The sequence below is a fragment of the Cetorhinus maximus genome, chromosome 2 (assembly GCF_964194155.1).
Source record: "Cetorhinus maximus chromosome 2, sCetMax3.hap1.1, whole genome shotgun sequence".
In the NCBI taxonomy this organism is placed as follows: Eukaryota; Metazoa; Chordata; class Chondrichthyes; order Lamniformes; family Cetorhinidae; genus Cetorhinus; species Cetorhinus maximus.
The window spans coordinates 177556606-177579353 of record NC_135880.1 but is presented as its reverse complement, the minus strand read 5'-3'; the positions used below and the strand labels follow the sequence as shown (position 1 = coordinate 177579353).

Genomic DNA, 22748 nt, shown 5'->3' with positions numbered 1-22748 from the left:
ATAGTTTTTCCTCATGTTGCCCTTTGGTTCTTTTGCCATTCACCTTAGATCAGTATCCTCCATTCCCAATGGGAACAGTTTCTCCTTATCTGCTCTATCCAGACCCCTCAAGATTTGAATACCTCCATCAAATCTCCACTCAACCTTCTCTTAACCCAAGGAAAACAATCCCAACTTTTCCAACATGTCCACATACTGAAGTCCCTCAGCCCTGGAATCATTCTCATAAACCTTTTCTGCACCCTCTTCTTCACATCCTGCCTGGTGTCCATAACTGGACACAATGCTCCAGTTAAGACAGAACTAGGGTTTTATAAAGGCTCATCATAGCTCCTTTGCTTTTGTATTAATGACTCCAAGTGCAGTGGGGAGGGTCTATATTGTGGTGCACAAATTGTTTCCTCTTCTGGGAGAATCTAGAACTAGGGGTCACTATTTAAAAATAAGGGGCTGCTCATTTGGGACAGAGATAAGGAGAATTTTTTTCTCTCAGAGGGTAGTGAGTCTTTGAAACTCTCTTCCTCAAAAGGTGGTGGATGTAGAGTCTTTCAATATTTTTAAGGCTGAGCTATATAGATTCTTGAGAAGCAAGGGGCTGAAAGGTTATCGGGGTTAGGTGGGAATGTGGAATTGGGGTTGCAATCAGGTCAGCCATGATCTAATTGAATGGAGGAGCAGGCTCGAGGGGCCAAGTGGCCAATTCCTGCTCCTAATTTGTATGTTCTGTTATGGTAAAGGCAACCACTCCAAATCTGTGAGCTTTCAAGTAGGTAAAGACTTTACTTCAAGCATATGCTGAATAGGGAGAACCTCAGCCTACCAAGGAGCCTCTCTCTCTGATACAGGGTTTGTAGCACATATTTGAAATAAAGTCTTTACTTACTTGAAAGCTCACAGATTCAGAGTGGTATGAAATTGAAAGAAAAAACATTCAATGTGGCAAAGATTAGTGGTAAACCAGAGGATTGGGAAAGTTTTAAAAACCAATAAAAGATGACCAAAAAAAGAGGGAGAAAATACACTTTGAGGGTAAATTAGCAGGTAATATAAAATTGGACAGTAAAAGCTTCTTTCAAATATAAATTGGAAGAGAGAGGTCAAAATGAACATAGGCCCCTAAGAGAATGAGGCTGGGGAAATAATAATAGGGAACCAAGAAATGGCAGAAGAGTTGAATAAATACTTTGCATCAGTATTCACAGTAGAAGACACCAATAGCATTCCAAAGATATTAAATAATCAAGGGGCAAAAGTGGGGGGGAAGGAAATAAATACAATAACTATCACTAGAAAAATAGTACTAGGGAAACTAATGGGGCTAAAGGCCGATAGGTCCCCTGGACCTGATGAGTTGCATCCTAGGATATCAAAGGAAGTAGCTATAGAGATAGTGGATGCACTGGTTGTGATCTTCCAAGAATCCTTAGATTCTGGAAAAGTCCCAGAAGGTTGCAAAACTGCCAATGTAACTTATTCAAAAAGGGAGGGAAACAAAAAACTGGTAACTATAGGCTAGTTAGCTTAACATCTGTCATTGGGAAAATGTTAGTGTCCATTATAAAAGGAGTAAAAGCAGAACATTTAGAAATACAATATATAATCAAGCAGAGTCGGCATGGCTTCATGAAGGGGAAATCATGCCTGACAAATTTATTAGAATTCTCTGAGGAGGTAACAGGCAGGATAGATAAAGGGGAACCAGTAGATGTAATATATTTGGATTTCCAAAAGGCGTTCGATAAGGTACCACACATAAGGCTACTTAATAAGATAAGAGCCAATGGTGTTGGGGGTAGTGTATTAGCATGGATAGAGCATTGGCTAACTAATAGAAGACAGAGAGTTGGGTTAAGAGGGGCATTTTCAGGATGGCAACCTGTAACTAACGGAGTGCCACAGGGATCAGTACTGTGGCCACAATTATTTACAATATATATTAATGACTTGGATGAGGGAAATGGATGTACTATCACCAAGTTTGTGGATGACACAAAAATAGGTGGGAAGGCAAGCGGTGAGGATGACACAAAGAGTCTAAAGAGGGATATAGATAGGTTAAATGAGTGGGCAAAAACTTGGCAGATGGAATATAATATGGAAAAAAGTGAGGTTGTGCACTTTGGCAGGAAGAATAGAGGAGCTGAATATTATTTAAATGGAGAAAGACTGAAGAAAGCTGCGGCACAGAGGGATTTGGGGGTCCTCGTGCATGAATCGCAAAAGGCCACCATACAAGTTCAGCAGGTAATAGGGAAGGCAAATGGAATGTTGGCCTTTATCTCAAAGGGAATGGAGTATAAAAATAGGGAAGTCTTACTAAAACTATACAAGGCGCTAGTTAGACCACACCCAGAATATGTGAACAGTTTTGGTCCCCTTATCTAAGGAAATATATACTGGCATTAGAGGCAGTCCAGAGAAGGTTCACTAGGTTGATCCTGGGTATGGAGGGATTTTCTTATGAGGAGAGGTTGAGTAGGTTGGGCCTGTACTCATTGGAGTTTAGAAGAATGAGAGGACACCTTACTGAAACATATAAGATTCTTAGAGGGCTTGACAGGGTAGATGTTGAGAGGTTGTTTCCCCTTGTGGGAGAGTCTAGGACCAGCGGGCATAATCTGAGTAAGGGGTCGCCCATTTAAAACAGAGATGGGGAGGAATTTTTCTCTCAGGGGGTAGTGAATCTGTGGAATTCTTTACCATAGAGAGCTGTAGAGGCTGGGCCGTTAAGTATATTCAAGGCTGAGATAGACAGATTTTTAATCAGTAAAGGAATCAAGGGTTATGAGGAAAAGGCAGGGAAGTGGAATTGAGGATTATCAGATTAGCCATGATCTCATTGAATGGTGGAGCAGACTTGATGGGCCGAATGGCCTACTTCTGCTCCTACATCTTATGGTCTTATGGCTGTTTTTAACCATAACAGTTTGAATGCACAAGACACTGCAACAGTACAAGACAGGATGGATGGATCTTTTCCTATCATTTGTGTACAGAAAGTAATGAAAAAGGCCTTTACATCTAGATGAATTCAGTATTAGGGGTCAAAGTCATTCTTTAGCTATGCAAAGCCCCGGTTAGACCACATCCGCAGTACTGCAGCCAGTTCTGGGCACTACATCTTAGGAAGGATATACTTGCCTTGGAAGGAGTGGAGTGTATGCAGACAGAATGATACATGGACTCCAAGGGTTAAATTACGAGGAGTGATTATACTAAATAGACTTGTATTCCCTGAATTTAGAAGGTTTAAGGGGCAATAATCTTCAAGTTAGAAAGGGGGATAGAGAGAAATTATTTCCATTGGTTGGGGAAGTCTAGGACAAGGCAGCCCAGCCTAAGAATTAGAGCCAGACCTTTCAGCAGTGAAGTTTGGCACTCTCTTCCACAAATGGCAATGAAGGCTAGATCAACTGTTTATTTTAAATCTGAGATTGATAAATTTGTGTTGGCTAAAGTTATTAATGGATATGGGGGAAAGATGGAATTAACTCACAGATCAGCCATGATCTCACTGAATGGTCAAACAGGCTCCTCCTATGTACGTTCTTAAGCAGCATTACACAGATGGTACAGTGAGGTTAATCGCATGCTACACATGTCGCCTAATAGCTAGCTACCACTTGATTACAGGATGGTCACTGAATCAATCATTAAGAAAGTAAAACTAGAGAAAGCAAGGCAGTCACTGCCATGTGTTTGCTATGCGATAGCATGCAGTTTATTTAATTTATCAAACAGCCTCTGGAGTTGATTTTTGGTGGGGGAAACAGGAAAAAGCCATTTAATTGAACAAATCTGCTCTTTTTGCCTGAATTCAACCCCATCTTCCTGCCTTTATCAATGATTTTTACCACTTGCCAGGCATGTTGGATTGATAAATTAACAATGATATTGGTAGAACAATGATATTACTGAATGCACATGGGATCCTTGATATTGCTTTAGTAACCTTGAGGCCCAGGGAACTCAGTCATAAAGCAGAGGACATTCAGCCCATTGTGCCACTACTGGCTCTTTGAAAAAGCTGTCCAATTTAGTCCTACTCCTCCCTGCTCTTTCCCCACAGCCCTGCAATTTTTTTTACCCATCAAGTATTTATCCAATTCCCCTTTGAAAGCTATGCTTGAACCTGCCTCCACCGCCCCTTTCAGGCAGCATGTTTCAGATCATTACATTTTGCGACGTAAAAAAAAAATTCTCACCTCACCTCTGGTTCTTTGGCCAATTATCTTAAAAGCTCAAGTCCTATTTACAATAATGAATGGGAAAAGAGACCAGTAGGTCCAGATTACACCTACACATCTTTTCATCAATTGATTTTCTCCTGGTGTTGGATTGGTTTTGTGTGGAAAAGCCCATTCTCTTTTCTAAATGATGGTCACCTGGAACTACATGAGGGTCCGACTGCAATGGGTGGGGTGGAGGGGCAGTGCGAGTGATGGTGTTGAGTGGACTTTACTGGAAAGTTCTTGACAGCAACTAAAGCACCAGAGTGTGTCAATGCCAACACCTAGGCCCTTAGCAAAGCACAGTTGGAGTGTCATTCATAATTACCCATATTGTTGACAGCAGCACTACAATTGTTCCATTTTTCTGGCTCCTCGGAATAACACATTTCCACATTCATGCTCATAGAGTCGCTGTTGTCCTCTCCATGTGTGTTTACCTCACCTATGGAAAAGAGATAAGGCTTGCATAATCATATTATACTTCCAGTTCAATGCCAACATCTAGGCCCTTAGCAAAGGACCCCGCCTGGATATACACACAACCACATTAGGCACAGTGGTACTGGTGTGGCCCTTATTAGCAATTTGCACCTGGACATTCCTAATACATATCTGGTTCTTTCTCCTCTTTAGACATCTCATCTTTCACGCCTCTTGCTTATCCTTTAAAGTCCGCATTGCCCACTGGCACAAACCCACCCACCCCCTCCCCCCCACCGTTTCTCTCAGAGATATTGCCCCCCACCCTCCCCTCTCTCAATCTGTATCCTGGTGACCCCTGATCCATTTAATTCCTCATTAAACCTCCTCTTGTCCTCTCTTCTCTGAATTCAAGGCCTTTCTGTCTTCCTTATACCTCTTCCGCTATATAAATTATCTCCACACACATTCACACCCACTATCTCTTGCCATCTCCTGTGACCTCTCCAAGTCTAGGTCACTGACGTAACCAGCAAGGACCCACTTTCTTGTCTCCCTTGCCACCCATTTCCTCCCTGCCCCACTTTGGATGAAACTCTCCCCTAAAGCCATTTACAGCTGCACTTTCAGTCTCCCAACTGCTAGCCTTTGGCTCTCCCTTCACCAGTCAATTTACTCAACTGTTCTTTCACCTCCACTGTTAGTAATGTCGCTACCCTCTCCAATCCTAGTTGTTTTCCCTGGTAAAATCACATTCCCACTCCCTCAAGTTCAAGAGGTACAGAACTGGATGTATATGTAGCATCACCAATTTAGCCATTCGACATCAGATCTGGTTGAACCACATTAGGCACTGATGGGCCTCACATTCTCTGCCAAATCACTCCAATAAAAATAGAAAATGCTGGAAAGCTCAACAGGTATGGCAGCTTTCCTGGAGAGAGAAACAGAGTTAACATTTCGAGTCCATATGACTCTTCCTCAGAACTAAAGAGAAGCTGAAATTTGATGAATTTTATACTGTTTAAGAGGGGATGGAGCAAGTGGAGCAAAATAGAAGGTCAAGGATAGGTGAGAGCTCAGGAGAAATTTGACAAAGATGTCATGGGCATAGGACAAAGGGAGTGTTAATGGTAGTGTTCAAGGCTAAAGAAGGTCATGAATTTCAGAATGTGTTAATAGCAGAACAAGGGTCAGAGTACTGAAAGCACAACATAAAAACAAGTGACAGATGCCCCTGTTTGGTGGGGGGGGGAGGGGTTTGGGGTAAAGTCCTTGGCTTGCTGCAATGTTCCAGTGAAGCTCAACGCAAACTGGAGGAACAGCATCTCATCTTCCAATTAGACACTTTACAGCCTTCTGGACTTAACATTGAGTTCAACAACTTCAGACCATGAACTCTCTCCTCCATCCTCTTTTTAATTTTTTTAAATATTTATGTTTTTTAAAATTTATTTTCTTTTTTAATCCTTTTTCCTCAACGCCTCCACCCCCTGCACCCCTCCCCACTACCACCACAGGGCCAGCTATCACTTGATTTTATATTGTGCTTTCAGAGCGCTGACCCTTGTTCAGCTATTAACACATTCTGCTATCTTACCTTTATGCCACTATCAGCACCTTCTTTAGTCTATAACACTACCATTAATACTCCCTTTGTCCTGTGTCCATGACATCTTTATCAAATCTCTCCCGACCTCCCACCTATCCCTGACCTTCTATTTTGCTCCACCCCCTCTCCTAAACAGCATAAAATCTATCACATTTCTACTTCTCTTTAGCTCTGAAGTCTTACAGATGTGAAACATTAACTCTGTTTTTGTTTCTACAAATGCTGCCAGACCTGCTGAGATTTTCCAGCATTTTCTGTCTTTATTTCAGATTTCCAGCATCCGCAGTATTTTGCTTTTTGCTTCCATCACTCCAAGATCATTCTTGAGAATCATGATAACCCTGGCTTTTTTTCTCCATGCCAACCTCACCCTCCTCCTTAATACTCATCTCTTCAACCAATTTGTTGTCAAATCATCTTAACACCTCTCCCTTTGGCTCAGTGCTAATGTTTTCTTTGTGCCTTTTTGAAGAACCTTGGGGCATTCCTTTCTACAAGAAGGGAGGAGTGACATTAATATGGTCAAATTCATTTTTGATTCATGGGATGTGGGCATCATTGGCTAGGCCAGCGTTTATTGCCCATCCCTAATTGTCCCTGAGAAAGTAGTGCTGAGCTGGCATCTTTAGATGATTTGACAACAAATTGGTTGAAGAGATGAGTTTTAAAGAGGAGGATGAGGTGGTATGGAGAAAAAAACAAATTGGTTTGCTATGTCATTTCAGGGGGCAGTTAAGACTCAACCACATTGCTGTGGGGCTGGAGTCACATATAGGCCAGACCAAGTAGGTTGTGCAGATTTCCTGTACTACAAAATGACTATGAATTGCTTAAGATGGTTAAAATGAGTTGATAGGGTAGATGGAGAGAAACTATTTAATGTCCTGAAGGACATTAGTGATTCATGAGGATTTTTACAAGAATTCGGCAGTCACATGGTCACCATTACTGATAACCAGTTTTATAATTCCAAATTGGAAAAAATAATTTTAATTGAGTTTAAATTCCCTTGGGAAAATTTATTATTTAAGCTAACCCACACCCTTAATCTCTTTTTCCTCTAGGTTTGTTCATACCGTGTTATTGGCTGAGCTGGGTGGCGAATGATGAAATTGCCAGTAGCTTTATTTTCACTGCTATCACCACATTAACACTGGTAATGTCACCCCTGGTTACTGTCAGTGCAGGAATCCATTCCAAAAAATTTGTGAAGAAGTTAGGGCATGTAGTTTTATATAGATGTGCAATCTGTTCAATTTTCGAAGTACGTTTTAAAATGAAATTGCAACATGGGAACAGGAGTAGGCCATTCAGGCCCTTAAGCCTGTTCCACCATTCAATTAGATCATGGCTGATTTGTATCTTAGCTCCATCAACCCACCTTGGGTGTCCAGGGCGGTGCTTAATCATGGCTTATGCCATAGTTTCACTATGGGGCAAGCTGAGGAGGCAGACCCCCAAAGAGCTATCTCAGCTGGCAAGGGGATTGATCTCTGCTGGTGGTGTTATTCTGCACCACAGAGGAGGAGTTCCAGATTTTCACTACCCCTTATTTGAAGAAGTGCTTCCTGTGAACATCCCTGAACGGCCTGGTCTAATTTTAAAATTTTGTCCCCTTGTTCTGGACTCTCCCCACCAGAGGAAATAGTTTCTCTCCATCTACCCTATCAACTCATTTTAACCATCTTAAGCAATTCATAGTCATTTGGTAGTACAGAACTTGAGTATTGCTGAAAAAAAAGAGACGTGCCGAAGCTTTTTGTCTTACACTCATCAGGACACTTCACAAGAATACCAATATACGGGGAAAACAACAATTTATACTGAATGTGAAGACAGTGCTGATTGGTTGCAAGTGGACATTAGTTGGCAAGACAAAAAGCTTCAACATGTCTCTATTTTCAGCAATACTTAAACATCTCAGTTAGGTCACTATATAATCTAATATACTTAAGGGAATTTATAAAAATAAAGCTTCCATTCTAATATTATTCATGGCTTATGACAAAAGTAGTAAATAATGTATGACAATAATTTATAATGTGTCAGCTATCTTTGCTTTTACCTGAATCTGAAGATAAGAGGCTAGTCACTGCAGTACAGTTGCAATACTCCAAAGCTAGTCGAAATTCCTTGAAAAAGTGTTTTTTATCTGACCTTTGTAAACAATCGAGTAGTTTCATTGCTCCAGCTGTAGGACCTTTGTGTTCTGTAACCTGCGCAAATGTTTGAGAAAGTGAGTCTTTTTCATTTCTGTCTGGTCACTTAGAGGGGGTGCTAGAAGAGAAGTAAGGTTGAAGGGAATTACCTGGAAAAACTCAGCAGGTCTGGCAGCATCGGTGGAGAAGAAATCAGTTAATGTTTCGAGTCTTCACGACCCTTCGGCAGAACTGAAGCATAGTTAGGAGAAAAGTGAAATATAAGGTACATTGCTAATTACTTCGGTGCTGCTTCATGCTCTCGTCAGGACCTGGAAAAATTTATTAATTTTGCTTCCAATCTCCACCCCTCCATCATTTTCACATGGTCCATCTCTGACACTTCTCTTCCCTTCCTTGACCTCTCTGTCTCAATTTCTGATGATAGACTGTCCACCAATATCCATTACAAGCCTACCGACTCCCACAGCTACCTTGACTACAGCTCCTCACACCCCGCTTCCTGTAAGGACTCCATCCCATTCTCTCAGTTCCTTCGCCTCCGTCGCATCTGTTCTGATGACGCTACCTTCAAAGACAGCTCCTCTGACATGTCCTCCTTCTTCCTTAACCGAGGTTTTTCACCCACGGTCATTGACAGGGCCCTCAACCGTGTCCGGCCCATATCCCGCGCATCCTCCCTCACGCCTTCTCCTCCTTCCCAGAAACGTGATAGGGTCCCCCTTGTCCTCACTTATCACCCCACCAGCCTCCGCATTCAAAGGATCATCCTCCGCCATTTCCGCCAACTCCAGCATGATGCCACCACCAAACACATCTTCCCTTCACCCCCCCCGACGGCATTCCGTAGGGATCATTCCCTCCGGGACACCCTGGTCCACTCCTCCATCACCCCCTACTCCTCAACCCCCACCTACGGCACCTCCCCATGCCCACGCAGAAGATGCAACACCTGCCCCTTCACTTCCTCTCTCCTCACCGTCCAAGGGCCCAAACACTCCTTTCAAGTGAAGCAGCATTTCACTTGCATTTCCCCTAACTTAGTCTACTGCATTCATTGCTCCCAATGCGGTCTCCTCTACATTGGAGAGACCGAACGCAAACTGGGCGACCGCTTTGCAGAACACCTGTGGTCTGTCCGCAAGAAAGACCCAAACCTCCCTGTCGCTTGCCATTTTAACACTCCACCCTGTTCTCTTGCCCACATGTCTGTCCTTGGCTTGCTGCATTGTTCCAGTGAAGCCCAACGCAAACTGGAGGAACAGCACCTCATCTTCCGACTAGGCATTTTACAGCCTTCCGGGCTGAATATTGAATTCAACAACTTTAGATCTTAAACTCCCCCTCCCCCTATCCCCACCCCGTTTCTCCCCCCTCCCTTTTTTTTCAATAATTTATATAGATTTTTCTTTTCCCACCTATTTCCATTATTTTTAAATCTAAAACTAAAACTTTGTTAGTCTTTCCACCCCACCCCCACTAGAGCTGTACCTTGAGTGTCCTGTCTTCCATTCTTAATTAGCACTTTTCTTAGACAAATATCACCACCTTCAACACCTCTTTGATCCTTTTGTCTGTGACATCTTTTGATTATCTGCTCCTATCACTGTTTGCTTATCTCCACAATCACCACACCCTCAACTTCTCTCTCCCCCCACCTCCCCACCTTAAACCAGCTTATATTTCACTTTTCTCCTAACTATGCTTCAGTTCTGCCAAAGGGTCGTGAAGACTCGAAACGTTAACTGATTTCTTCTCCACCGATGCTGCCAGACCTGCTGAGTTTTTCCAGGTAATTCTGTTTTTGTTTTGGATTTCCAGCATCCGCAGTAGCTTTTAGCTTTTTGTTTTTATCTAGGGTTGAAGGGAGTTACAGTGATGGTTGAGGCCATTGTTTTTTTTTAAATTACCTTCTCTAATGCTGCTGCCACTTTTAATGATTTTTAAATCTGCACACCCATGTCCCTCTGCTCCACTTAAAGCTGAATTCCTTCTATTACTTTTAAAATGTGTGGGTTCACATTTTTCTGTACAGAACTTTGTCAATTAACTGTCTGCCCTTCTTTCACACCTATAAACAACTAGGAAAGACTGCTGGTGGGTTAACAAAATTTGCCATACTTCCCACTTCAGTAAATTTGCCCTATTATCCCATCTAGTCCATTCCCCCATAACAACAACAGCTTGCATTTATGTGGCGTCTTTAAGAACGTAAACAGCACCAGGAGTAGGCCATTTGGCCCCTTGAGCCTGCTCCACTGTTCAATAAAATCATGGCTGATCTGATCGTAGCTTCGACTCCATTTTCCTGCCTGCTCCCCATTACTCTTGACTCCCCTAATCCCCAGCAGCAGATGGTTTCCATTCCAGGATGTTAAAGGAAATTAGGGAGAACATTGCCAATGCACTAAGCACCATCTTCCAAAGTTATCCCAATTTGGGAAATTGTTCCTTTCGATTGGAAAATTGTACAAGGTGCTCTGCTGTCTAAAAAGGATGAGAAAGGGAAAAGCTAAAAACAGTGGAGGTCCAAAGACACTTGTGGGTCCGGGTATACAGGTCATTAAAATGCCATCAACAGGTACAGTAAATAATCAAAAAAGCTGAATAGAATGTTGACTTTTTTATTTAGAGGAATATAAGGGAGTAGAAGTCATGCTTCAACTGCACAGTGCTGTGGTTAAACCACACCTGGAACACTGTGAGCAGCTCTGGGTATTAATAGTATGTTATATTGTTAAGATACACAGGTGAAGGGCATTGTTTAATTAAGTACTTTAAGCACATATAAATAGGGGACCTTCCGCGATCGGTGGGTACTGTAAGGGCTGGGGTGCATCATTGACCCCCAAAACAATATTGTGATTTAGTTTGTCAAGTTTCCTTTAAGGTTTTTCTTTTTTGTTACTGTGCCCTTTTAAGGGACTGGTCCCCTAAATTGTTTAATTTATTTTGTTAATTTACCCCCCCTTTTTATTCATTTGTTTACTCAAAAGAGTATAAATAGGGGACAGCTGGGAGTGTGGGAGGAGAGCTGTGAGGCTGAACAAAGTCAATAAACTTTCTTGATGAAGAAAAGTTCTGTCTCTTGGTTTCAACTTCACCAACCCGCTTGGATTCTGTTAACACTGGGTTCCACACTTTAGGAAGGATATGTTGGCCTTGGAGGGAGTGCAGCATAGATTTACTGATTGAGTGGTGGAACAGGTTCAAGGGCTTAAATGGTCTGCTCCTGTTCCTATGTTTCTATGCTAACGTAGCAAAAAACATCCTAAGGTGTTTCATGGGATTGATTATCAAACAAAATTTGACACCGAGCCACGTAAGGAGATATTAGGACAAATGGCCAAAAAGCTGGATTTTAAGGAACATTTTAAAGAACAGAGTCAGAGGGGTTCAGGGAGTTCATTCCAGGGCTTTAGGCCTAGACAGCTCAAAGCATGTTTGCCAGCGGTGCTACGATTAAAGTCAAGAATGCCTCAGAATTGGAAGTGCTCTTGGCAGGCTGATAACAGAAGCGTTCAAAGAAAATGAAAAAAATTTTTTAATGCCCCTCTGATTTTTCACTCGATATTGCTTATTCTAGTTGCCAGGAGATTGCTATTAATCCCAGCAGACTCCAGGACAATCCTGGAGGGTTGGCAACCCAACTAGCTTCCCCATGTCACTCAATCCTTAAGAAATACCTGTTTAATCTCTTCACATTCCCTGATTAGGAGACACGATGACATTTGAAAAATAACATCACATGGCTTTATATTGGAAACAATTGTTTGTGAAATGCGTTCCAGTAGTGCTTTAGGCTCTTGCAGTTTATCAATTTCAGTAAAGTCAGCAGTTTCAATGGCTTCCTTCAGACCAGTGTAACCTGCAAACAGAATGCACAGAGCATTAACATGAAACATTTTATGCATCAAAGAGCCAATATGGGTTGCCAAATCTGGTTGGGTATATTGCTGGAGGTTTCATTATATGACCCCCTGCCTCCAACTGCCTCCCTAGTCAAACTATCAACTCCCGGGGGTTACCATTGACCAGCAACTGAACTGGACCAGCCATATAAAAACAATGGCTACAAGAGCAGGTCAGAGGCTAAGAATCCTGCAGTGAGTAACTCACCTCTTGACTCCACAAAGCCTGTCCACTATTTACAAGGCACAAGTCAGGAGTGTGATGGAATACTCCCCACTTGCCTGGATGAGTGCAGCTCCAACAACACTCAAGAAGCTTGACACCATCCAGGACAAAGCAACCCGCTTGATTGGCACCCCATCCACAAACATTCACTCCCTCCACCACCAATACACCATGGCAGCAGTGTGTACCATCTACAAGATGTACTGCAGGAATTCACCAAGGCTCCTTAGACAGCACCTTCCAAACCCATGACCGTTACCATCTAGAAGGACAAGGGCAGCAGACACGTGGGAACACCATCACCTGGATTTCCCCTCCAAGCCACTCACCATCCTGACTTGGAAATATAGCGCCGTTCCTTCATTTGTTGCTGGGTCAAAATCTTGGAACTCCCTCCCTAACAGCACAGTGGGTGTACCTACACTACATGGACTGCAGTGGTTCAAGAAGGCAGCTCAACACCACCTTTTCAGGGGCAGTTAGGGATGGGCACATCCCATAAATGAATGAAAAAAATCCATAAAATCCCCAAATCCGGCATACATCCGGTACCGAACTTGCCGGATACAGGGTCCGGTACCTGTTGTCAACAACAGCCCTCTAGGGTAGAGAATTCCAAAGATTCACAATCCTCTGAGTGAAGAAATTTCTCCTCATTCCGGTCCTAATTGGTTGACTCTTTATCCAGGTCTGCAAAGGCTCAGTATCTCACCCAATGCTGCATTTATCCACCGAAAGGAGGTATTATTTAAGAATCGAAGCTTTTCAAGGATGAATCTCCCAATATGTTCCATTGTTCATTTAAGTTCCTTAGCACTTCCTTCCAACCGGATTTCTCTCTCTGTCCATCTCACCACCCTCCACTGAAACCGTAAAGTGCAGAGATCCAAATAATGCTGTCTCCCTAGCTGACAGGACAGCCTAGCCCAATAAATGCTGCAAACTCTCCATTCTTTGATTAGCAATTAAGCACACTGCTTGCCTTGAATTTTGAGACATTGATAAACTAATAACCAGTAAAGTTAATGGCTTATTTACCAAGAATCTTACTTAACTAAATGGTGATGATGCACTATAGAAGTTACCTTTGATGAGAACAAACCCTATGGAGTGTATAATTGTGGCTTCCTTGCAACATTCACTCACTCACCTATTGCTCCTAGTTCATCTAAAAATGCTTGATACCATCCTTTTTCATGCAATTTAAGCAAACACTCAAGAAAGAGCTCTGCAGAACGAATGACTGACGTGTCTTCCATTGATAGAATCTGCTGAGTATCAACTGGGGAGAAAGAACATTGCAAGTCATCAACAAAATGAAGTAAATAAGTTGTCAGCTTGAGTGCCAAACATAAAAAAGGATGAAATGTTCAGACCTGGAAGAAAAAGACCAATGTACATGGGTTGCCAACTCTTGTTGGAAGTTCCATCATATGACCTCCCACCTCTCCCATGGCCTCCCACTTCCCAACATTCCTATTGATCACCCAACATGTCAGTCTTCATGGTGCCTTCCAACACCAAACTGAAAGTGAAAGTAGACTCCATTACCCCACTGGCTGATCCTTGGCTGTCAGTCAAACAATATTTTCTCCCCTCAAAGTCCAGTATTTTTATAACTTGTAAAAGTGTTCAAGGGAATTTTATTAAAAACATAATTCTTTTCATGCCCCTTTGATTTTTCTCCTCAGTTGCTCGCAGCAGTGTCCTGAAGAGATGTCTTTAATTCCTGGAGAATCCAGGACAATCCTGGAGGGTTGGCAACCCATACCAGTGCAGGAGGAACCAGTTGTGGGCAAAGGAAGGTAACATTGAAGGCAATACCTTCACCTTAACTGAAGTAATACAACTTGGGGAGGTAAAATTGACCAATGGCAGGGAGGAGGGGATTTAAACTAATATGCTGAAGTGGGGAGTATGTAAAAGTTCTAATGGGAGGGGCAGTTTAGCAGAACAGGGAATGGGAAGAGATGGAAAATACAACTTAATGTTGGTGAGTGTTAAGTGGTGTGTTTTAAAAGGCAAAACAAGGGATGAGGAGCATTTGTTTAATGAAAAGAGGGCAATTGAACAAAAATCCACAGGAGTTCAAATACACAGACAAAAGCAAAGTACTGCAGATGCTAGAAATCTGAAATAAAACAGAAGATGCTAGAAAACACTCAGCAGGTCAGGCAGCATCTGTAGAGACAGAAGCAGAATATTTTGGGTTGAAATCTTTCATCAGAACGTTTTTTAAAATAGAAATCATTCTCAGGATTTGGTCTACATTTATTGCCTATTGTGTGGTGGTAAGCCTCCTTCTAGCTAAATGGGTTTAAATGACTGCTGTTTTCTGAAGGTTGAAGAAAGAAATGGCAAGTTAGCAGTTAACAAGTTTGTTTACAATTGGATGATCTACAGAAATATATCATCACAAGTCTGGAGATAATCTGATCCATCATATCAGCCAAATGCCGGAAATACACAGGTCAGGCAGCCTCTATGGAGAAACAGAGTTAAGCATTTCAAGTTGGTGACCCTTCATCAGGGTCTATACGTTAACTTTGTTTCTTTCTCCACTGATACTTCCTGAACTGATATCAAGGCAGCATTTGACCGAGTGTGGCATCAAGGAGCCCCAGCGAAACTGGAGTCAATGGGAATCAGGGGAAAGCTCTCCACTGGTTGGAGTCCTACCTAGCACAAAGAGAGATGGTTGTGGTTGTTGACGGTCAATCATCTTAGTCCTGGGGCGTCGCTGCAGGAGTTCCTCAGGGTGGTGTCCTAGGCCCAACCATCTTCAGCTGCTTCATCAATGACATTCCCTCCATCATAAGGTCAGAAGTGGGGATGTTCACTGATGATTGCACAATGTTCAGCACCATTCACAATTTGTTAGATACTGAAGCAGTCCATGTCCATATGCAGCAAGACTTGGACAACATTCAGGCTTGGGCTGATAAGTTGCAAGCAGCATTCGCACCACACAAGTGCTGGATAATGACCATCTCCAACGAGAGAGAATCTAACCATCTCCCCTTGACATTCAATTGCATTACCATTGCTGAATCCCCCACTATCAAAAAATCCTGGGGTTACCATTGACTATAAACTGAACAGGACCAGCCATATAATTACTGATGCTACAAGAGTAAGTCAGAGGCTAGGAATCCCGCAGCGAGTAACTCACCTCCTGCCTCCCCAAGGCCTGTCCACCATTTGCAAGGCCCAAATTAGGAGTGTGATGGAATATTCTCCACTTGCCTGGATGAGTGCAGCTCCAACAACACTCAAGAAACTTGACACCATCCAGGACAAAGCCGCCTGCTTGACTGGCACCACCTTAAGCATTCACTCCTTTCACCACCAACACACTGTGGCAGCATTGTGTACCATCTACAAGGTGCACTGTAGCAATTCATCAAGGCGTCTTTGACACCATCTTCCAAACCTGCGACCTCTATTGCCCCAAGCCACACACCATCCTGACTTGGAACTATGTCGCAGTTCCTTCACTGTCACTGGGTCAAAATCCGTGAGCTCCCTTCCCAACAGCACTGTGGATGTACCTACACAACATGGACTGCAGCGGTTCAAGAAGGTGGCTCATTGCCACCTTCTCAAGGGCAATAATGAAAAAAAATGAAATGAAAAGAATGAAAAAAAGTGTTTCCTGCATTTTCTGCTTATATTTCAAATTTGCAGTGTTTGCAATATTTCGCCTTCGCATTAGCTGATTGATTATCTGGTCTAACATGGAAAAACATACTGATATTAATACTGACTCAAAGCCAATGGAGTTTTCTGAAATTGTTAGATGGGAAAGATTCATCTACACGGCAAAAATACCAGTCTGGCAGCATCATTGGAGAAAGAAACAGAGTTAACATTTCAGGTCGATGATCCTTCATCAGAACTGTGAAGTGTTAGGAATTTAACACGTTTTAAGCGAGTGCAGAGGGAGGGAAAGGGAGAGGGGAGAAAAGAACAAAGGACATTTCTGTGATAGGGTGGAAGGCAGAAGAGATTAAATGAGAAAATGGATGACGGTACAAGGCAAAAGGAGATGGTAATGGGACAAGTAAAGAAACAAAAAGAAGTCAAGAAGAGGTGTAAAACTCCTCTAGAAAAGCGGCAAAATCATCTTCAAAAGCTGAAAAAATGGCTGTGTTTGTTGGCAACTCTGTGCATGTGCAGTTGTAGTTGTATGCTGATGGTAGGCCCAGGTTAAAGGCCACTATTTTTATTGGGGGCAATGTGCAGCAAAGCTCATGCGCAGGCATCACTGACCCAAGTCGCAGGAGGAGAGAGTGTTGTGAATTTCCATCCCGGACTGACAGCGATAGATTTTGCAAACTCCTTTTACAGGGGGCTAGAAGGGAAGGATTTGCAGACGGGAAACTAAAATCTTTTCCTTGTGGGATATTTAGTGCAGTCATGTTGGTCAGTGTTTCTAAGCTCTGTCTCACTATCCTAGTAATGTAAGTGGATCGTAGGTTGCTGTGGGTGTTAGACTATATTACTTGTCCTCATTCTTTCCCCTTCTGCCATTCTATAAGTTCCAGGCTGCAGGCTCCAGCAGTGAGGTCATTCGATTTCTGCACGACCACAGACCAGTGCATATGCGCAGACAGATGCTGGTGGCCATCTTGTGCGACCAGATTGAATTGGCAGCAGACACAGCGGACAAAAATGGAAGAAGTGGTTACGATCTGAAATTGTTGAGTTCAATGTTGAGGCTGGAAGGCTGTAAAGTGACCAATGAAAAGATGTAGTGCTGTGCTTTGAGCTTCACTGGAGCAGTGTAGGAGGCTCAGGACAGAAAGGTCAGAGTGACAGTGGGATGGAGAATTAAAATGGCAAGGAACCGGAAGTTCAGGGTCAAGCATGTGGATTGAATGGATGTGTTCTGTCCATCTGGTTCACCTTCTACCATCCTGGTAGTCATATGATAAAACAATGATCAAGTTCTTGACTAATCAAAGCTATCAATCTCTATCAATGTGTCTACAATAGGCCCAGACATGGGGCAAGGAAAACCCCAGTGCAGGAAAGCTTTGGGAACGATGTGGCCAAACTCAACCTTGCAGGGCAGTTGCCCTCAAATGATCTTTTCAGGCAAAACCCATAGTTATTCATTTATCTGGTGCACCAAGTGAAAAATCAAAAACCTTTCCCTTTTAATGAGTGCCAATTTTCTTGATGATCAAAGAACACTTGACATCTAAAATAAAAACAGAAAATGCTGGAAAAACTCAGCAGATCTAACAGCATCTATAGAGAGGAAAAAAAGTTTTTTTTGGAAAAATATACTTTATTCATAAAATATCTGAAAGAACATGACAAAACATTTCTAAATGGCCATCGCAAACGGTGCAATCATATTCAACTTTTACACTTGGATCAAGAAGTGCTTCAATACAATCAATGATTATTACAGACATTTCAGTGTGGTCATTACAGGCAGTCAGACAGTGCAATGGTATTGGAGTTATCTATATACATCATGTTGCAGTCTGAGGTGCTTCAATACAATTATGATACATTTAGTGTTCACTGCATACATTCATTGTGAGTCGTACGGCCCGAGGGATCTACACAATTCCCAGCCCCTCGGTGCACTATGGCAGAAAGGTCTTAGACAGCGACCTTTCTCCATTGCACCTTTGCAGTGGCTGCCGCAAGCTTTAGTGTGTTCCTGGACCTTGGAATGTGCCAGTCTGCAACACTCGGTCGGGGACAACTCTTTGCACTGGAAGACCAAGTTTCGGGCAGACCAAAGAGCGTCTTTCACCGAGTTGATGATCCTCCAGCTGCAGTTGATGTTTGTCTCGGTGTGTGTCCCTGGGAACAGCCCATAGAGCACAGAGTCCTGTGTCACAGCACTGCTCGGGATGAACCTCGACAAAAACCACTGCATCTCTCTCCAGACCTTCTTTGCAAAGGCACATTCCACAGGGAGGTGAACAACGGTCTCTTTCCCACCACAGTCACATCGAGGACAACGTGCAGAGGGGGTGAGATAACTGGCATGTAGGGAGGATCTGACGGGGAGGGCCTTTCTCACCACCAGCCAAGTTACATCTTGGTGCTTGGTGGAAAGTTCTGGCGATGAGGCGTTCTGTCAAATGACTTTGACGGTCTGCTCAGGGACAGGATCCGCCCTCTCCTTTTCCCGCAAGCCCTCTAGAATGTTACGTGCCGACCACTGCCTGATGCACTTGTGGTCAAAGGTGTTTCTCTGCGTAAATTTTTCCTTGAGGAACAGGTGGTACTGCATGGTCCAAGTACTTGGAGCGTTCTGCAGCAGCGTGGCCAGACCCATCCTTCACAACACCAGGGACAGGTAGAACCTCAGCATGTAGTGACACTTGGTATTTGCGTATTGAGGGTCTACGCACAGCTTGATGCAGCCGCACACAAAAGTGGCCATCAGGATGAGGGCAATGTTGGGCACGTTTTTTCCCCCTTTATCTAGAGGCTTGTATACTGCATCCCTGCAAACACGATCAATTTTTGACCTCCAGATAAAGCGAAAGATGGCTTGGGTGATTGCCATCGCGCAGGAGTGAGGAATGGGCCAGATACAGGAACACCGAGTGCCTCACACCTGATGACCAGGTTCTTACCCGCAATGGAGAGGGAGCGTCGCTCCCACAAGCCTAGTTTCCTTTCCACCATAGCCATTCACTCCTTCAAGTTTCTAACGCATGCCCCGATCCCTCTGAACCATATCCCCAGCACTCTCAGGCCGTCCGACCTGACGGTGAAGGGGACAAAGGATCGGTCAGCCCAGTTCCCAAAGAACATGGCCTCGCCCTTGCCATGATCTACCTTAGCTCCCGAGGCCAATTCGAACTGGTCGCAGATGTGGATCAGTCTGCGCACCGACAGCGGATCCGAGCAGAAGACGGCGACATCGTCCATGTACAGGGAGGCTTTGACCTGAGTGCCTCCACTGCCTGGGATCATCACTCCTCTTATGCCCGATACCTCCTGATGGACTCAGCAAAGGGTTCTATGCAACACACAAACAGGACAGGGGAGAGAGGGCAGCCCTGCCTGACTCCAGATTTAATTGGAAAGCTTTCTGTTCCCACCCATTGATTGAAACTGCGCTTCTGATGTTAGTGTACAGCAACTGGATCCAGTTGTGGATTCCTTCCCCAAACCCCATTCTGGAGAGCACATCCACCATGCAGGTGTGCGATATTCTGTCAAAGGCCTTCTCCTGATCCAGGCTGATGAGGCAGGTGTCCACAGCCCTGTCCTGTACATAGGCAATTGTATCCCTGAGTAGCGCGAGGCTGTCAGAGATCTTCCTGCCGGGCACAGCACAGGTCTGGTCAGGGTGGATCACCAATTCCAGAGCGGACTTGACCCGATTGGCGATGACCTTGGACAGAATCATATAGTCCACATTCAACAGTGAAATGGGTCACCAATTTCTAATTTCCTCCCTTTCCCCTTCCACTTGTAGATGAGGGTGATGATGCCTTTCCTCATGGATGCTGACATGCTGCCGGCCAGGAGCATACTCTCGTACACTTCTAGCAGGTCTGGGCCTATCCAGTCCCACAGAGCCGAATATAACTCGGCCTGTAAACCATCGTTTCTGGGAGTTTTACTCTTCTTGAAGGACTCAAGGGCCTTAGTCAGTTCATCAGGAGTTAGCAGTTTGTCCAGGCTCTCCCGTGTACTGTTGTCTAAGACCTACGTGATAGAGGACAGGAAGGACTGGGAGGCCGTGCTATCTGTGGGCTTCACGTCAGACAATCTGGCATAAAAGGATTTGCTGATCCTCAAAAAGTCACACTGTGATGACTTTACTGAGCCGTCTTCTTCCTTCAGGCTGCTGATCACAGAGCTCTCTCTGTGTACCTTTTGGAAGAAGAAACGTGAACACGTCTCATTCTGCTCCACAGAGCGGACTCTGGATCGGAAGATGATCTTGGAGGCCTCCGAGGCAAAGAGCGAGGCTTGCTGGCTCTTCACCTCTTGGAGTTCCTCCTTGACATCGACCCTCACCGACTGCAGCCGAAGCAAGTTCTGCATGTTTTTCTGGAGTGGGGACATTTCCCTCTGTTCCTTTCTATCTTTCTGGACGCCTTTGAGGATGAAAAACCTCGATGTTTAATGTTTCGAGTCTGTATGACTATTCTTCAGAGCTAAAGAGAAGTAAAAATGTGATGAAATTTATACTGTTTAAAGGGGGTGGAGCAGGTGAAGCTGGATAGAAAGCCAGTGATAGGTGGAGGCAAAGGAGAGATTGCCAGAGATGTAATGGACAAAAGGACAAAGGGGTGTTAATGATAGTGGTACTGGCTAAAGGAGGTGGCATTAAGGTCAGAAAGCAGAATGTGATAATAGCAGGACAAGAGTAAACACTCTGGAAAGAACAACATGAAGAAGTGACAGCTGGCCCTTGTGGGGGGAGGGGATGGGAAAAAGATTGAAAATAGAATAAAAGATGGGGGATAAAGGCATTTTTCTTCAAATGGAGGCTCTTGGGAGTCCCTACAAAAACAATTAAGTTGCCAAGGGACAAAAGCAAAACACTGCGGATGCTGGAAAGCCTCAGCAGGTCTGGCAGCATCTGTGGAGAGAGAAATGGAATTAACGTTTCGAGTGCAATATGACTCTTCTTTGGAAATTAGAAGTTGCCAAAGAGCCATCTGCCTGAATCTCCTCAAGGTATTCCGAAAGCACTGTCACTTGCCTCTGATGATAAAAATCAGCCAAGTATTTTTTTTAGGAAAAAATAAAGGCTCAGTTGTCAGGCTATGTCGCAAGGACATCATTGCCTTTAGGTTCCTATTGCAACCAAGAAACAATTCTCTGCAGAAGTTTCAATGTAAGAAAACGCCCGAGGCTGTAACTGTAGCCTGAATACAGCTTCTGTGACAGATACACAAATTAAATAAGATATATTTATTTACTGAAATGGTCCAGTGGGCTGACCTTTGGCACCTCTTTATATTCAGTCCCAGCACCTTATTCCTACACAATTTAATTTAATTAAGGAGCAATTTTAGCCTAATTCGCTGGGTGAGCCTTATATTTTGCATCCCCACCCCCCATAATTACACTCCAGAGTAGAACCGGGATGGGCGGGTTTAAAAATCGGGCGCTGCGGCCGACACGAAGACGTCAGTTTCTCGACGGGCCGGTATTGCTTAAAATAGTATCAGGAAATAAAAAAAGATGCATCACCTAGTTTTTAAAAATCAAACGCAATAACCATACCTTGCGTAAAGAAACTTGTGAGGAATCCATGAATGTAAGTTGGACGTAGGATGTGGGTTATGTAATGTCCCCAGGCCCTCAAGTTTTGTTTGTCGGCTTCGGTCATTTTAAGTCTTTGTTTTGCTTTAAAAGCAACCCCAACTGTGGTACATGCAATATCATGCAATCCGCTTCTGCCCGTCTGGCCGAGCAACACACCATCCACCTACTTAAATATGTTCTGGTACTCCGCCTACAACAGCGCAATTTCCAGGAAATCAGGTGCCAGTCAGACCAGGAGCCGCGAGGAAACAGAAACTTAACATTTATTGAATATCAGCTGCTCATTTAGGATAGGAAGCTACTGTAATAAACTGGTCAGTAACTTTCGCGGATTTCTGCGCCAGTGTAATTGACCAGGGAGTACTCAGCACAGTTTTGTTTAGTTTTTTCTCCCTCTCACACACACACAGTCAGTATCGGTTTCGATTTGTATCGGTTTCCATCTCCCTTTCATTTTCAGATGCTGATGTTTGTCTGTGTGTTGACCCGGTCTTTTAAACCTGCCATTATTTTTTCCCCATCCAAATCTGCTCTTAACCCAATGAAGCAGCAAAATAAAGTCTGCTTGCTGACTCACCAAACTAATGTATGCCCTGTCTAATTGCTTCCTTGGCCCTGCTTTTGGTGCAGTACTCGAACCCTAGTTCTTGCCAAATGCAGTCCGTCCATCAACCGTGTCCACTAACAGACACTGATTCCCCGTCCGGCTTTCCTCAAGATGCTCAAAAACCTCTCTCTTTGACCAAGCGTTTGTCCATTTGCCCTGATATCTCCTTATGTGACTCAGTGTCAAAGTTTGTCTGATAATGAACCTATGAAGTGCTCTGGGACATTTTACAACATTAAAGGCGCTACATAAATGCAAGACGTTCCTTGGTTTGATGTGCATTAGTGTTTCGCAGCCCCATTTGCTGACCC

The 22748-nt window shown here is 43.7% G+C and overlaps 1 protein-coding gene across 5 annotated transcripts in view; it reads right to left on the bottom strand.

Moving 5' to 3' along the window:
* rigi (RNA sensor RIG-I) overlaps positions 1 to 22018 on the bottom strand; it is a 57217-nt gene extending 35199 nt beyond the window's left edge. Inside the window, exons 1-5 of one of the 5 annotated variants that reach the window (XM_078529324.1) lie at positions 21789 to 22018; positions 13711 to 13842; positions 12110 to 12291; positions 8330 to 8480; positions 4558 to 4674 (exon numbers count right to left, since the gene is read on the bottom strand). In XM_078529324.1, coding sequence (XP_078385450.1) covers positions 4558 to 4674; positions 8330 to 8480; positions 12110 to 12291; positions 13711 to 13842; positions 21789 to 21894 — 688 coding nt within the window. In that variant the 5' untranslated portion in view covers positions 21895 to 22018. Of the gene's footprint in view, positions 1 to 4557; positions 4675 to 8329; positions 8542 to 12109; positions 12292 to 13710; positions 13843 to 13936; positions 14063 to 21788 lie in introns of those variants that run through there. The other 4 variants (XM_078529353.1, XM_078529342.1, XM_078529333.1 and 1 more) reach the window with 4 other exon arrangements.
* Positions 22019 to 22748: the final 730 nt, after the last annotated feature.